The 12,749-nt window shown below is 52.9% G+C and overlaps 1 protein-coding gene and 1 non-coding gene across 2 annotated transcripts; one reads left to right on the top strand and one right to left on the bottom strand.

Annotated features, from left to right (window-relative positions):
• Positions 1 to 65: 65 nt before the first annotated feature.
• On the bottom strand, positions 66 to 8,982 carry Itpka (inositol 1,4,5-trisphosphate 3-kinase A). Its single transcript, NM_146125.2, has 7 exons — positions 8,458 to 8,982; positions 2,033 to 2,129; positions 1,741 to 1,957; positions 1,442 to 1,646; positions 1,124 to 1,225; positions 771 to 842; positions 66 to 655 (listed from the first exon to the last, which is right to left on the bottom strand). Exons 1-7 carry the CDS (start codon positions 8,938 to 8,940, stop codon positions 452 to 454), a joined length of 1,380 nt encoding a protein of 459 aa, NP_666237.1. The 5' UTR covers positions 8,941 to 8,982; the 3' UTR covers positions 66 to 451.
• A 1,380-nt stretch (positions 8,983 to 10,362) lies between these two features.
• On the top strand, positions 10,363 to 10,491 carry Gm25857. Its single transcript, XR_003954189.1, has one exon. It is a non-coding gene; the product is annotated as a small nucleolar RNA SNORA44 (small nucleolar RNA).
• Positions 10,492 to 12,749: the final 2,258 nt, after the last annotated feature.

The following is a 12,749-nucleotide window of genomic DNA, read 5'->3' as shown; positions in this document are numbered from 1 at the left end:
GTTCTCTGAGTGAATGTGGAAGAGAGAATTGGAAGTGAAGGGGAGGAGGCTGGAGTCACAGAAGCTGAATCTTTGAGTTTTATTAGGAAGGGTGTCCACTGTAGTGCAGGAGTTAGACCAGGAAGTCTATATACCTGTGAAGTACAATTATGGATCGGGACCCTCTGGAGAGGTGCAAAGCCACTTGAGAAGAGCTGGGCTGGGGGAGAAGCCCATTGTTTCTCCCCCTCCCTATAAATTAGTGTCATTCAGCTCTGGGAAACAGGCTTGTGTGGTAGGCAACTCCTGATGTACTACACCCCCTTAGTGGATGGCACCCGGTCCTGCAGGACCATGTGAACTGCCCGCCCAGCGGGGTTCCAGTCTCTTGCCGGCATGCATGGTGGGGATGCAGCCACAGGTGCACATCTGTCTGACCAGCCGGCCCACGTTGAGGGAAAAGGGCTCAGCCTCATCTCTCAGCCAGGCTGGCCAAGATGCCAATGAGATTGTCCAGCCCCAGCAAATAGCCGTCCTCACGGTTGCCCTCCTCCCAGGGCCTCCGATGATCCAGGATCTGGCCATCGGGGAGAGGCGTGGTCTTGCCAAAATCGATGAGCCACACACCAGCACGATGGCAATGGTCATGCACGAAGAGGAGTGAGCTGCCAATCACCTGCCGATCCCCACGGCAGTCAGGCCACCTGCTTTCCCCCAAAACACCCCCCTTTCCCATTCTGAGTCTCATAAAGCCCAAACTCACACCCTGAGCCCCCCCACCTCTTACTTACCTCGTGCCGTCTAAAGAAATCAGAGATCTCCAGGGTATCCCGGATCTGCTGTAGGCGGTTCAGATACCTCCTCTGGAAGAGTCAGAGTGGACAGATTAATTTCACACCAAGGGCGGCGTTACTGACTCTTAGAAGCACCATGCATTTATTTCAACTTGCCTAGCAAACACTGTAGTGGGGAAGTCACTCACATAGGGGGTAGGAAGTGGCTCACGAAGGAGAGAAAGAAAAACAATTACAGTACCACAAGGGAAGTGCTACCACTGGGGGTAGCACAGGCGAGGAGGACATAGGCAAGAGGCGCCCTTGTAAACAAGGTGCCCAGACCCCAGGGCTTGGGAACCTCCTCTCACCAGCACTTCTGCATCTCCTTGCATGAACTCCTCAAAGACACGGGTCACTTGCTCTCGGCTTCGTGTAGTTTTGAAATCAGTACTGCAAGATCCATCGGCTTTCTGAAGGAGGTGGGCAAGGACTGTCAGAGCCCAGGACCCATCTGGGGGGAGAGAGGATCGTGCAAAGGGCAGTGGTACCTCCCCGGGGCCTTAACCTCTGGGGATCAAGAGATGGCTACCGGAGGGTGTCTTTTGGTGATGGTTGAGGCAGGAGGTCAGGAGCACTGAAGGTGGGATAGAAGAAAGGCCATGCAAAGTGAGGGGAGCCTGACCCACCTTGATGCCCTCAATGCGAAAGCCGAGTGTAGTGCTGGAGCTGATGCCTTCGCGCCATTGCATGTAGCGTGGTTTGGTGACGGCGCGCTGCGCATGCTCCTCCTCAGTAGGTGCCTCAGGGTCCACTGCCAGCATCTTCTTATACATGTCCTTCCGCAGCTTGGGTCGTTCTCGGGCTTTGGTCAGCTCCTCTTCCAGGTAAGTTCTGTGAAGTGCAAGTAGGGGCCAGGGCATGTGAGCTTTTATCCCAGTCCTTGGTTCCGGACTGATTCTGCCTGACAAAGAGAGGGGACACAAACCTGACACCCATCTTGCAGTCAAGCACACAAGGCCCATCGAAGCCATCGAGCAGGTCCTGTAACTGCAAGTAGCTTTCACCATCCCGCTCGACTATGCCATGGAAGGCCGGCACACACCCACGCAGCACGTCAGCCATCAGCCGCACCAGGCAGTAGTGTTCAGGCTCCGAGCTGCGTTTCAGGATCAGGCCACTGGTGCCGGCAGCTTTGAAACTCCCTGCACAAGGGCACCAGTTAGAACTGCCCACGCCTTCCTGTGGCAGCAACCTCACCCACCTGCAATGATGCTCACCTGTGTGCCCTGCTAACTGCACCCAGGAGTAGCGCTTTCTGAAAGGACTCATGACAGGCAGATTGACCATGGTACGGATCTTCTGCCAGTGGCTTTTCTGAAAGCAACAGGTCCAGGTCTGCAAGTCAGGTCTCAGTAATGTCCCTCTAGAGCAGGATTTCAGCTTGGTTTCATCCCACTAGAAGCAGTTAAGGTCTTTCATCCAAGCAGTTGCTACCCACTCACTCAGTGGCCTACCCAAAGAAAATGTATTGCAAGCCAGTGTTGCAGGTGCTGAGACAGGCGGAGAAAAGGTCGTTCTAGCTACTCAAACAGGCTGAAAGGATCCAGAGATTTAGCACCAGGAGGCTCAGGGTTAAATCTAGCTCTACCATTAAGTGGGCTCTGGCAAGGGTTTTGAACTCAGTGACTATCAAAAATTACTTGATGCTGATTATGAGATCTATCACGGGGACATCTTGAGTAAGCCAGGGAAGGAACTAAAAATCTGCAGATCTGTGAAATGGGGAAACAATTACACTTTCAGCACTATTGTTTTTTGTTGTTGTTGTTTTTTGGGGTTTTTTTTTGTTTTTGTTTTTTTTTTTTTGTTTTTTTGTTTTTTTTTGTTTTTGAGACAGGGTTTCTCTGTATATCCCTGGCTGTCCTAGAACTCACTTTGTAGACCAGGCTGGCTTCGAACTCAGAAATCCGCCTGCCTCTGCCTCCTGAGTGCTGGGATTAAAGGTGCCACCACACCAGCAATTTTTTTTTTTTAGCACTATTGTAATGAATGAATTGAATTTGAATCTCCCCATCCAACTCCTGGAGAGAACTGGGCCAAACATACTCACTTGGGATCTGGTTCTCTCCCTTAGCAGGGCACAACAACAACAATCAAGTCTTCAGACCAGAGAGGGGAGGCCAGTCTGCCAGGGCTTGTAAAAAGAATGGCCTGAGGCTCCCTGGGATCCTCTAGCTGCTTGGATCTCACACACTAGACAACAAAGCCAAAAGCCCAAGGCATCCTTGGCTGCGATCTGGATCAAGAACCCTATGGTCTGATGAGGAAATATAACGTAGAAGGCCTATGGTCTTAGAGGAAACTGCAGGTAAGTGGGGGTCTTTGGGGTGTCATCTCTTGCCTCATTGCCATTACTCTGCCTTCCACTCAATCCTGGCATTTCCACCTTCTACCCCAAACTCAGCAGCCCTGTGTTTGCTTTGACATTCGGGGGCTGGCTCATGTATATATCTTGTTTGCAGCCTTGTCCCATTGATGCTTGTCTTCCTAGAACCCAGGAACTAGCCTCCTCACCAAAGGGAAGAAATGAGGTCACTTAAGTAGCAGAATTCAATTGAGCGGAAAGCCTTGCCTATGGAAGAGGTGGAGTTGATGACAAGGCACTGGGTAGGGAGTGAGCGGTTGCTTTAAGTCCTGGCTTCCTTTACCTCCTAGCTCAGTGATCCAAGCAAGTACCATTTCCTCAGGGAGGCGTAGCAGCTGCCCTAGCACGAGGCGCCCCACTGGCTACTGCCTTCTGCATCCCTTCTCATCTTCCCACGGTCATCATTGCTCTCACTTTCCCAACATGGCACACTAGGGCGTGATCACATGTCCAATCCCCAGGGATCTGGGGGTGTAGCCAGAAGCAGCCCACTAGAAACATGACATCTTTCAAAACTCCTTTTATAAATCTTTAAATACATACAAGGTTTGCATTTTGCTGCATAATAAATCCAGGCTTTATTATAAAACTCCCTTCCTTCCAAATCCTCAAGTAAAATTCCAGGGAGGTGATGTATGTAGCATGTGTGTTTAGCAGGAGCATCCTAGACCTCTTCTCTCACTTGAGATTCCTGATGATCTCGATGCCCACACACAGCATGACTATGATCAAGGCTTGCAGAAGCTAGCATCCTCATGCCCTGTTTCTAGACTCCCACTTATGCTCTTGATCAGCCCAACCTCCTCACCGTGATCCAATCATCTAGCAGTTTTTATATTTTGGTCCTAGGGGTCAAATGGGATACCACATGACAGCTTTCACAAGGTGGAACATTTATAGCTAGAGGGTATTATGAAGGTTTTAATCTCTGAGGTGGGCTTAGGGGCCTTCTCTTATTTCCTTTAATGGTGAAAGGCTTGAGTGGTTTGAAAAGCCTAACAAAATTTTGAGGGAGGGTGGGGCAAGAATGAACTTAACCAGGGTACATTTAGTTCTGCAGTCATCCCAGCGGGAGGACCAGCTTGGGCTGTGTAAGGAAACTTCACCACCATTCCTTTGGGGGTTTTGTAATTTCTTTCTAAGATAGAGTTGTGTGTGTGTGTGTGTGTGTGTGTGTGTGTGTGTGCGCGCGCCTGGCTGTCCTGGAATTAAATCTGTAGACCAGGCTGCCCTTGAACTCAGAGATTCAGAGATCTACTAGCCTCTGCCTCCCGAGTGCTGGGATTAAAGGCTTATGCTACCACACCAAGCTGGGGTTTTGTGATTTCAGTGAAAGGACTGAAGGCTCAACTGAGGCCTCACAGGAGCCGATTCATTGGACTTGGTAGCACATGGCTGTGTCCTAGCTACGTGGGAGGCTGAAAAAGGAAGATTATGTGAACCCAGAAATTTGAGGCCAGGCTGTGAAACATTGAGATAGGTCTTTAAATATATGATGGTTTGACCAGTTAATATATGATAACAGTATCAACTTGTCCCTGAGCTGACATGAAATAGAGCCATTCCGCACTCTCCTTGGTTTTGTGAGTCTTTTTTTTTTTTTTCCCTGAGGCAGGGTTTCTTTGTATAGCCCTGACTGTCCTGTAGACCAGGTTGGCCTGGAACTCAGAAATTTGCCTGCCTCTGCCTCTCAAGTGCTGGAATTAAAGGCATGCACCACCACTGCCCGGCTTGGTTTTGTGAGTCGCTTTCCTGCCCACTATCTCAGCAGAGCATTCCTGACAGCTCCTGAAATTTCTTATAACAACGTGTAGCGTTCCTTGCCAATAACAGATATGGCCAAACATGGATCCAGTTGATGTAAGCCCCATGGAAGCCAACTCACTGCCAGCTTCGCTCCGAAGAGTGGCTCTTTCTGCAAGGAACAAAACATACTCACAACCAAATAAATCCCAAAAGACTGCTAGATAGTCACTTTGGATTGGTGGGGGGGTGGGTGAAGATTTTGGCTCATAAACAACATCAGGGAAGATATGATCCACCCCTGCCTCAAGGAGAGACTGCTTCCACCAACCACAGGCTGCCTTGACAGTTGGTGCAAAGGTCAAGAAACCAGTGTCCACGATGCTCTGATGACAAACGAGGCCCCTCTGATAATTTCTTTTCCTTCCAGATGAGTGTCTCCATAAGTAGGGACTTGCTGTGTCCTAGCCTTAGACCTCTTCCTTGTCTAAGCTCTGTTCGGAAGCCTTGTGAACATCTGCTCCTTACATCAGCCCGGACAGCCCATTCCCTACCAGACTACATCCTTTGCTGTCTTTAGTTTCCATCGTGTTCTCGGCCTCTATAACAGAGGTTCTCAATCTGTGGGTCGCGACCCCATGTGAGGGACAAACAGTTCTTTCACAGGGGTCATCTGACCATCAGAAAACACTGATATTTACATTATGATTCATAATAGTAGCAAACTTACAGTTATGAAGTAGCAATAAAAATATTATGGTTGGTGGCCACCACACATGAGGAACTTCATTAAAGGGCTGCAGCATTAGGAAGGTTGAGAATCACTGCTCTATAGAGTCACCAATCCTGGTTGACATTTCTGCCAGCCCAACACCCTCCCCATGTTCCAATTGTCCTGTCAAACTAGCACTCCCTGTGGTGATGGTGGGGAGAGCAACCAATTTAAATTTACTAAATGATTTGCACTAAGGTATAAGTGACCCACGACTTCACCTTCCCATGGGCATTTGCTTTTTAAAAAGGAAGTCTGTTAACCTAAATTCTGCTCTATAATTAGTGAAAAATGATGTGTGGGGGTTCTGAGTCCAGGAGGGGACAGCATCCAGGTCTCCTTACCTAGCCTGAGTTATTGAGAGAATAAAACCAGATGAATAAGCATCAAAACACCCTCTCTTCTGCTAGGGTCACTCCCACAAATGTCTGAGGAGACAGCCAAGGCCTTAGAGTCACACCACTTGCCCCTGGAGTAGGCCTCCTGCTTCTCCCTTGGTTGCTCAGTTTTTCTTGTTCTTGAATTTTCCTTCTATCAGAGAAAAGGCCGCTGGAGGGAGCCCAGCCAGCTCTTCATGTCCTGCTCTGAGCAGGCTGTACAAGCGCCTAGGAAGTAAAGGAAAGGTCGTGGAGCCTGGCTAAGACAGGCAGAGCCTTCTAGGGCCTCGAGTCGGGTGTGAGATGCTGGCTGGCTAGGCGGCAGCCCTACAATGCAGGAACCGTCTTTCCCCAGGTGCATCCTTACGGTCAGTGGGACCCGCTCTGCTTCCTGACCGGGGAAGCCCTCAAAGGCCGGCTGAGCGTGTGTGCTGTGGGGCCTGCTGTGAGGCAAAGTCCGCTCCCGGCCCTTCCACGCAGACGCAGGCAGCCTCTGTCAACAGCTCCAGGCTTATCTGCAGCTCCGGAGCTGTTTGCCTTCGGGGAGGCCCCGGCGGGCGGGGGGGTTGGGAAGCCTGGGAGACAACCTGGGAGTTTGAAAGGTCCCTGAGAGGCCATCTGGACCGCTCCTGCAGCCTCCCGGAGGAGACCCAGGGTGGGAAAGGAAGATGATTTGCAGGGAACAGCTAGCTTGGGCTTCTCTTGGATGTCCTGACCCCTGCCGGAGCTACCTACACTGGACCCAGATTTAGACTGCAAGTCCTCCTCCACACAGCCTCTCCCTGAGCAATTAGGGGGTCCTGGCGGGCGGAACAGGGAAGCGGGTGTGCCTGCGCCCTAGCCCGGGTCCTCCCAGCTCTCACCGGTCGCGCCCTTCACAGGGGCCCGCCTCTCCGTGTCAGAGATTAGAGCAGGGGAGTGGCAGATCTACGGTACAGGTTCTTCAGAGGTCCTCCCACTGCTCACAAGTCACAGTATTGGGGAAGCCTCGGCCTCGGCGACATTCGCCTCAGTACCTAGTCTAGAGTCGCCCCAAGAACGACCACCGTACCGGATCGTACGGTGTCAGGACGAAAGGCACAGAGGACTCGTGACTGAGCCCCCGCACCTACACCTGATGACGGGAAGTGGGGGGACGACATCCTTGCTGTGAGTCCCCCACCCTCTTTTCTCTTTTGTATTGCAAGTCTCTGAGTCACAGTGCCACTTCGAGTCGTTACACTGCCTCCCTCGGTCCAATCCTAGTGTGCAGGGATGCCAGGTTCCAGAAGGCCCAGGCCACACCTCGGCGCTCTTCTCAAGGTGTCTAGGCAACCTGGGCGCGCGTCTTACTCTCGAAGTCGCCAGGACGCGGCCTTCAGGGCAGAGCGGGGCGTTCCCGGTTTTTTTCTCTCTCTCTTTCCACTCGAGGAACGCTTGCGTAAAATGCATCTAGAGCAACGCTGCACAGTCCACAGGCAGTTAGTTTAGTTATCTGGCCATGGTTAAAACAAGGGAGATTACTGACACAAGAGGATCGCAGGTTCAAGGCCCGAATAGGCTATAGACTGTGTTTCACTGTAACTTGGCAATTTAGTGTCAAGAAAAGAGGGCTAGGATGTAGCTCAGTGGTGGTTGTGCTTGCCTACTGTGTTTGAGGCCCTGAGTTCAACCTCCAGTCAAGGAGGGCCATACCACGAATAATGACTTCACCTCACACTGGCTGGTGATAGCTGCCGGTTAAATTGGCCCGGGAACATTCACATTGCCATACAGAGACTAGCAAGCTCTTGTCAGCCTCAGTTTACCTTTCCCAGGACACTTAGGAGCAGTAGGCCAGGGCGAGGAGGGGGGACGCAGCAGGTGGATCTTGGTTCCGCTCGGTTCTAGCCCTGCGCCCCTCCCTTCCCGCATCCACGCCTCGTGCGCGCGCGGGGAGCAGACGGCAGCGGCTCCGGAGCAGAGCCAGGAGCTCCGCTCCACTCCCACTCAAGAGAGGGAAACCGTGGCAACGGCGGGGGTGGGGCCGCGGCACCGAGAGGGGGAGGAGAGGGAAAAGCTCACGCGCCCCTTTTTCTCTCAGGGCTCCCGGGGCAAGGCTACCCCGCTCTGATCTCTCCAGCCCTACCTGACAGTTACCCAGGTACGCCAGCCGACCCGCCGGCTCCCGCTCCGTGGGTCGCGTACTCCTCAACCTCCTTTAGACGCCCAGGCACTCAGTTACCATCGCCTGCCTAGCCCCCGAAAAAGAACCAAGGCGAGAGGTCGTCCTGGGCTCCCTCTCCGCCCCCATGCCCCCTGTCCCCCGCTTGGGCTCTCGGCGGGGAACGCAAGCCGGTCAGAGCAGAGCAGAGAGCGGAGTCCCCGGCGCGCAGCCCCCGCTGGCCCCGCCCCCGCGGCCCGTACCTGCCCCACGTCCTCGCTGGTTTCCAGCTGCACGTTGCCGCGGCTCCTGCTCTCACTGTCGCTCAGCAGATCGTCCTCCGAGTCCTCGAGCAGCGACGAGGAGCCGGTGGAGGAGAGGGACGAGGTGGAGAGGCGGCGTGGCTGCTGCAGGTGCGACCCCGCAGCTGGGAGCCAGTTCCCCTCCTGGTCTGGCGGCCCTGGGCTGGCCGGGGTCACATCCTCCTCGCTTGTCACAGTGAGCTGAGGGATCACCGGGGCAGGGGCAGCACGCGGGAGCCCGTTGGGCACTTGTCCCCCACGCCGCTTGGCCCCGCGGGCCCGGGGCTCCCCTGCGGCTGCTGCAGCGGCGACTGCGGCGCAGCGCGCTTCGAAGAGCAGGCGCAGCTCCCCGACGCTCCGGCGCGGAGCCCTCTCCAGCCCGGGGCTGCAGGGCCCCGCGCCCCGTGGCCGCGCCATGCCCGTCGGGCGCCCGGGCAGGGTCATCTCCCGGCACCGGAGCCGCAGCCGAGCCCACCAGCCCGCGGCGCGGCGGGGACTGTAGACGCTCAGCGCCCCGGGCTTGGGACTGCCCCGGGGCGGAGCCTCGGCAACGCCCGCCCGGCCGCGCCCCGCCCCGGCCGCGCCCCCCGCCCACTCCTTTCACTTTCTGAGAAAGCGCGGGCCTCCGGGGGCCCTCGCTGCTGCAGGAGGCTTGCAGTGTCCCGAGTGTAACGTGGAAGTCCCAGGTCCGGCCCCCGCCTTATCTCTAGACCTGCCCTCAAGGTGGCAGAAGGGACCTGCCCCGCACCTGAGCCCAGTGCCCTCCCGCGGCTTTTGAGGGATTCCTTCAATGGGAACCAGAGGTCTTAATCTGCACAGGAAGAAGCTGTGCCCATTCTTTCACTCGCTTCCTCGGGCTCCTTTCCGTGTTCCAACCTTCCTGGTCAAAGTCTTTTGAGTCTCTGGGGCTTTTCTCTGGCCTGGGCCCCTTAATTCGGAGTTCAAGGCCGTCAGCCACCCAAGGAAGCCACACCTCAAGGAGTGTGCCCAACTAGAGTCTGTGGCCAGGGTCGAGCTGAGACTGCTCCCCACCCCCACCCCTCGAAGCTCTCCACTTCCCAGCGGGCAGAGAACAAGGTCAAGAGGCGGAGTCTGACTCTCTCCAAGTATCACAGCCGGTGGTGGCCTGCATTTCCACCGCCCCTCTCCAGCCCCCCACTAGCTGTTTCTTCTCCTCCTCCCCCTCCTGCCCCTTTGGAGCTTTGTGGTTTCAAAAGGAGTCCTTTCGCCTCTCTGAACTGCTGAATCTCCTTCGTCGCGGAGCTGCAGGGTTGCTCTGAGAGTAAAATTTTAGAGATGGGTGTTGAGTGCGTAGCTCAGCGGTAGAGCACTTGCGTAGTACGCGACTAGAACTGGATTCCATGCCCAGCATGAAAGGAACGAAAAAGTCTTGGTGCTCCAAAAATGCGAGTGTTTTTTAGTGTTGTAATAGACAGCCAGTGTCTCGGGCCACCCTATCTTGGCTCACTCCTTCTATCCATCTCCCTATCTGTAAACAGAAGAAAAACTTCACACGGCCTAGAGTTATGGCTGCATACTGAAAAGAGAACACCGATGTAGAAGTTCAGACACTGGAAATCCTTCTTGTCATCTCTGAATGGGTCTCTGGCCTCTGCTTGCAGGTGCTCAGCTGAACTTCAAGGCTACTGTGAGCAGAAGCCAGACTTGTCTGCCTTCCCCTAAAAGAATTGAGGGTCCTGTCATGGAACACCTAGAACAACAACCCTGGGATTGCTGGGGCAAGCCCAGGGTTAAGTATGAGACTTGCCTTTTCTCTCTTCAGCCAGAAGTTAAGAGGGAGGAGGAGAACCTTTCGCAAAGAGAGAAGATCTCTAGATGACTGACTGATAAAGGGAGAAGTTGGGGGGGGGTGTTTCCAGGGGCGGTGGCTGCTTGTAGCCATGGGATCTCCAACTGCATGCCAGAGTAATGGGGAGGCTTTGACAGCCCAGGTCATCACAGTGCCTGCAGCTGCCACTCAGCTTCTGTATAGATTTTGGAATTAAAAAAAAAAAAAAAAAAGGAGGAGGAGGAGGAGGTGTGTGGGAGGAATGAAAGCAAAAGAGAAAGGAAACCACAGTCTGAACACTTGCTTCCTCCTTGGAGAAGTGAAGAAACAGCATGGACTCCTGGAAACGTTTTCTGGGGCAGAGGTGTGCATGTCTGAGTGTTTGAGCCCAGAGCTATGCCAGCTTGTAGCAGGGAATCTCAGAGGGTAGACTGGGACCTGACAGAGGAAAATAGGAAGAGGGAGGAGGGAGCATGTTACTGGGTACCTGTGTGCCAGGCAGTGTGTGGACAATGCTGGACTAGTAGGCTGAAGGTCTAGCCTAGCAGCTGAGAGAAATCCCAGAACAATTATTTTTCTTGTATCACGTCCTCACCCAAGTTTAGCAGGAACCAAAGAATGTTGCTGTGGGCCACAGAGAATGTCTATGCTACCTTCTATTAGGCAGAAGGAGAAGGATCAGGGATTCAAGCCATCCATCCATAGTTATAAGCTGGCCAGCCTGGGCTACATGAAACCGTTTCTCAACAATAACAACAGTATGTGCTGTCTAGGTGGATTTTGTTAGATGAATAAGGACAGGCAGAAAACAGAGGGAACTTCCATACTGAGGCAAGGCCTGGATAGGTCATAATAAACTAATAAATAGTAAGCCTCCAAGTCTAGTAATCCTCCTGCCTCAGCCTCCCAATACCAGGGCCTCAGATGTAAGCTAACATACCCAGCTTCCTCCACTTCTTGTTGCTTGAGTAGAAGGGATGTGAAGGAAATCAGTTTATGGAGTGTGTGGGGTGGTGGCCTCCTGTGTGCTGAGAAACAAAAGGTCTGGAAGGGAACAAGGGGCATAGAGCTGGGGCATAGAGGACTATGTCAAGGTTTTGGGGGGTCCTTGAGGGATTGTTCTGAGCTAGGCCACCGAGTCATTCTGCTTTGGCCACAGACCAGCTAACTGTCATAGGAAACAAAGTATCTGGTTTTTGAGACAGAGTCCAGATATGTGGCCTAGGCTGACTTTCTTTTTTCTTTTAAAGATTTATTTATTTATTTATTTTATGTAAGTACAAAGTAGCTGTTTTCAGACACACCAGGAGAGGCCATCTGATCTCATTTTAGATGGTTGTGAGCCACCATGTGGTTGCTGGGGATTGAACTCAGGACCTCTGGAAGAGCAGTCTTAACCATTCTTAACCACTGAGCCATCTTGACAGCCCTGGCTGACTTTCAACCTCCTGAGCGCTGGGCTCACAATCATGTGCCACCACAACCAGCTTTCAACCTGTTTTCTTGAGGCATCTCATGGGTTAGTCCTCCTATACCTTCAAATACTAAGGTGCCTGAGTCCTTTCCCTGTTGCTTAGCCACCTGGACTCAGTATGTGTGAGGGTTATGTCTCTCCTGGAGGTCAACAGCCATGGGACAAAAATATAGGGAAGGAGAGGCCTGGAAATAGAAAGAGCAAAGTAAGGGGTGCATGCGTGTGTGTGTGTGTGTGTGTGTGTGTGTGTGTGTGTGTGTGTGTGTGTGTGTGTGTGCACCTGCTTGTGTGTTTGTGCATGTGAATGTGTGTCTGTGTCTGTGTGTATGCATTAGTGCATGTGTGCACATGCATGTGTGCATGTGAGTGTGTGTGCTTGTACATTTGTGTTCGTGTGTGCATGTGTGTGCACGTGTGTGTGCATGTGTGCGTGTCCGTGTCCCCCCCCCCCCCGCCGCCCCCATGTGCTCAATTTATCTCTATCCTCTGCCTCCACTCCAGGTGCTGAAGCAAAATTACTGCTCACTACCCCCACGTCTATCTGGTCCTGTGCAGTTTCTAAAAGCTTCTTTAAATTAAAAAACAAAACAAAACAAAACAAAACCCTTTATTTTGTGTGTATTGGTCTTTAGCTTGCTTGCCTATCTGTGTACCACATGGGAATCCCCAGTGTTCACAGAGGTCAGAAGAGGGTGTCGGCTCCCCTGGGGTTGGAGTTCCAGACAGTTGTGAGCTGCCTTGTGGGTGCTGATGATCAAACCTATGTCCTCCTTAGAGGACTCTCACTGCTGAGCCATCTCTCCAGCTCCTCTGAAGTTCTGCAAGACAGACAGAGGGAGAGAGAGGGCAGGACAGCATGCACTCTTGAATGAGGGACTCATTACTCTGAGACTCCAGGTCCTCCTCAGTGGAACTAGTTCAGTGTTACAGGGGAGGGATTAGGATATCATTTTCCTCTGGTGGGACTAGTACAAAATTTCATTCTAGTAA

The sequence above is a fragment of the Mus musculus genome, chromosome 2 (genome assembly GCF_000001635.26).
Source record: "Mus musculus strain C57BL/6J chromosome 2, GRCm38.p6 C57BL/6J".
Lineage (NCBI taxonomy): Eukaryota > Metazoa > Chordata > Mammalia > Rodentia > Muridae > Mus > Mus musculus.
The sequence above is the reverse complement of the archived record's forward strand: the minus strand, read 5'-3'. Positions and strand labels throughout refer to the sequence as shown.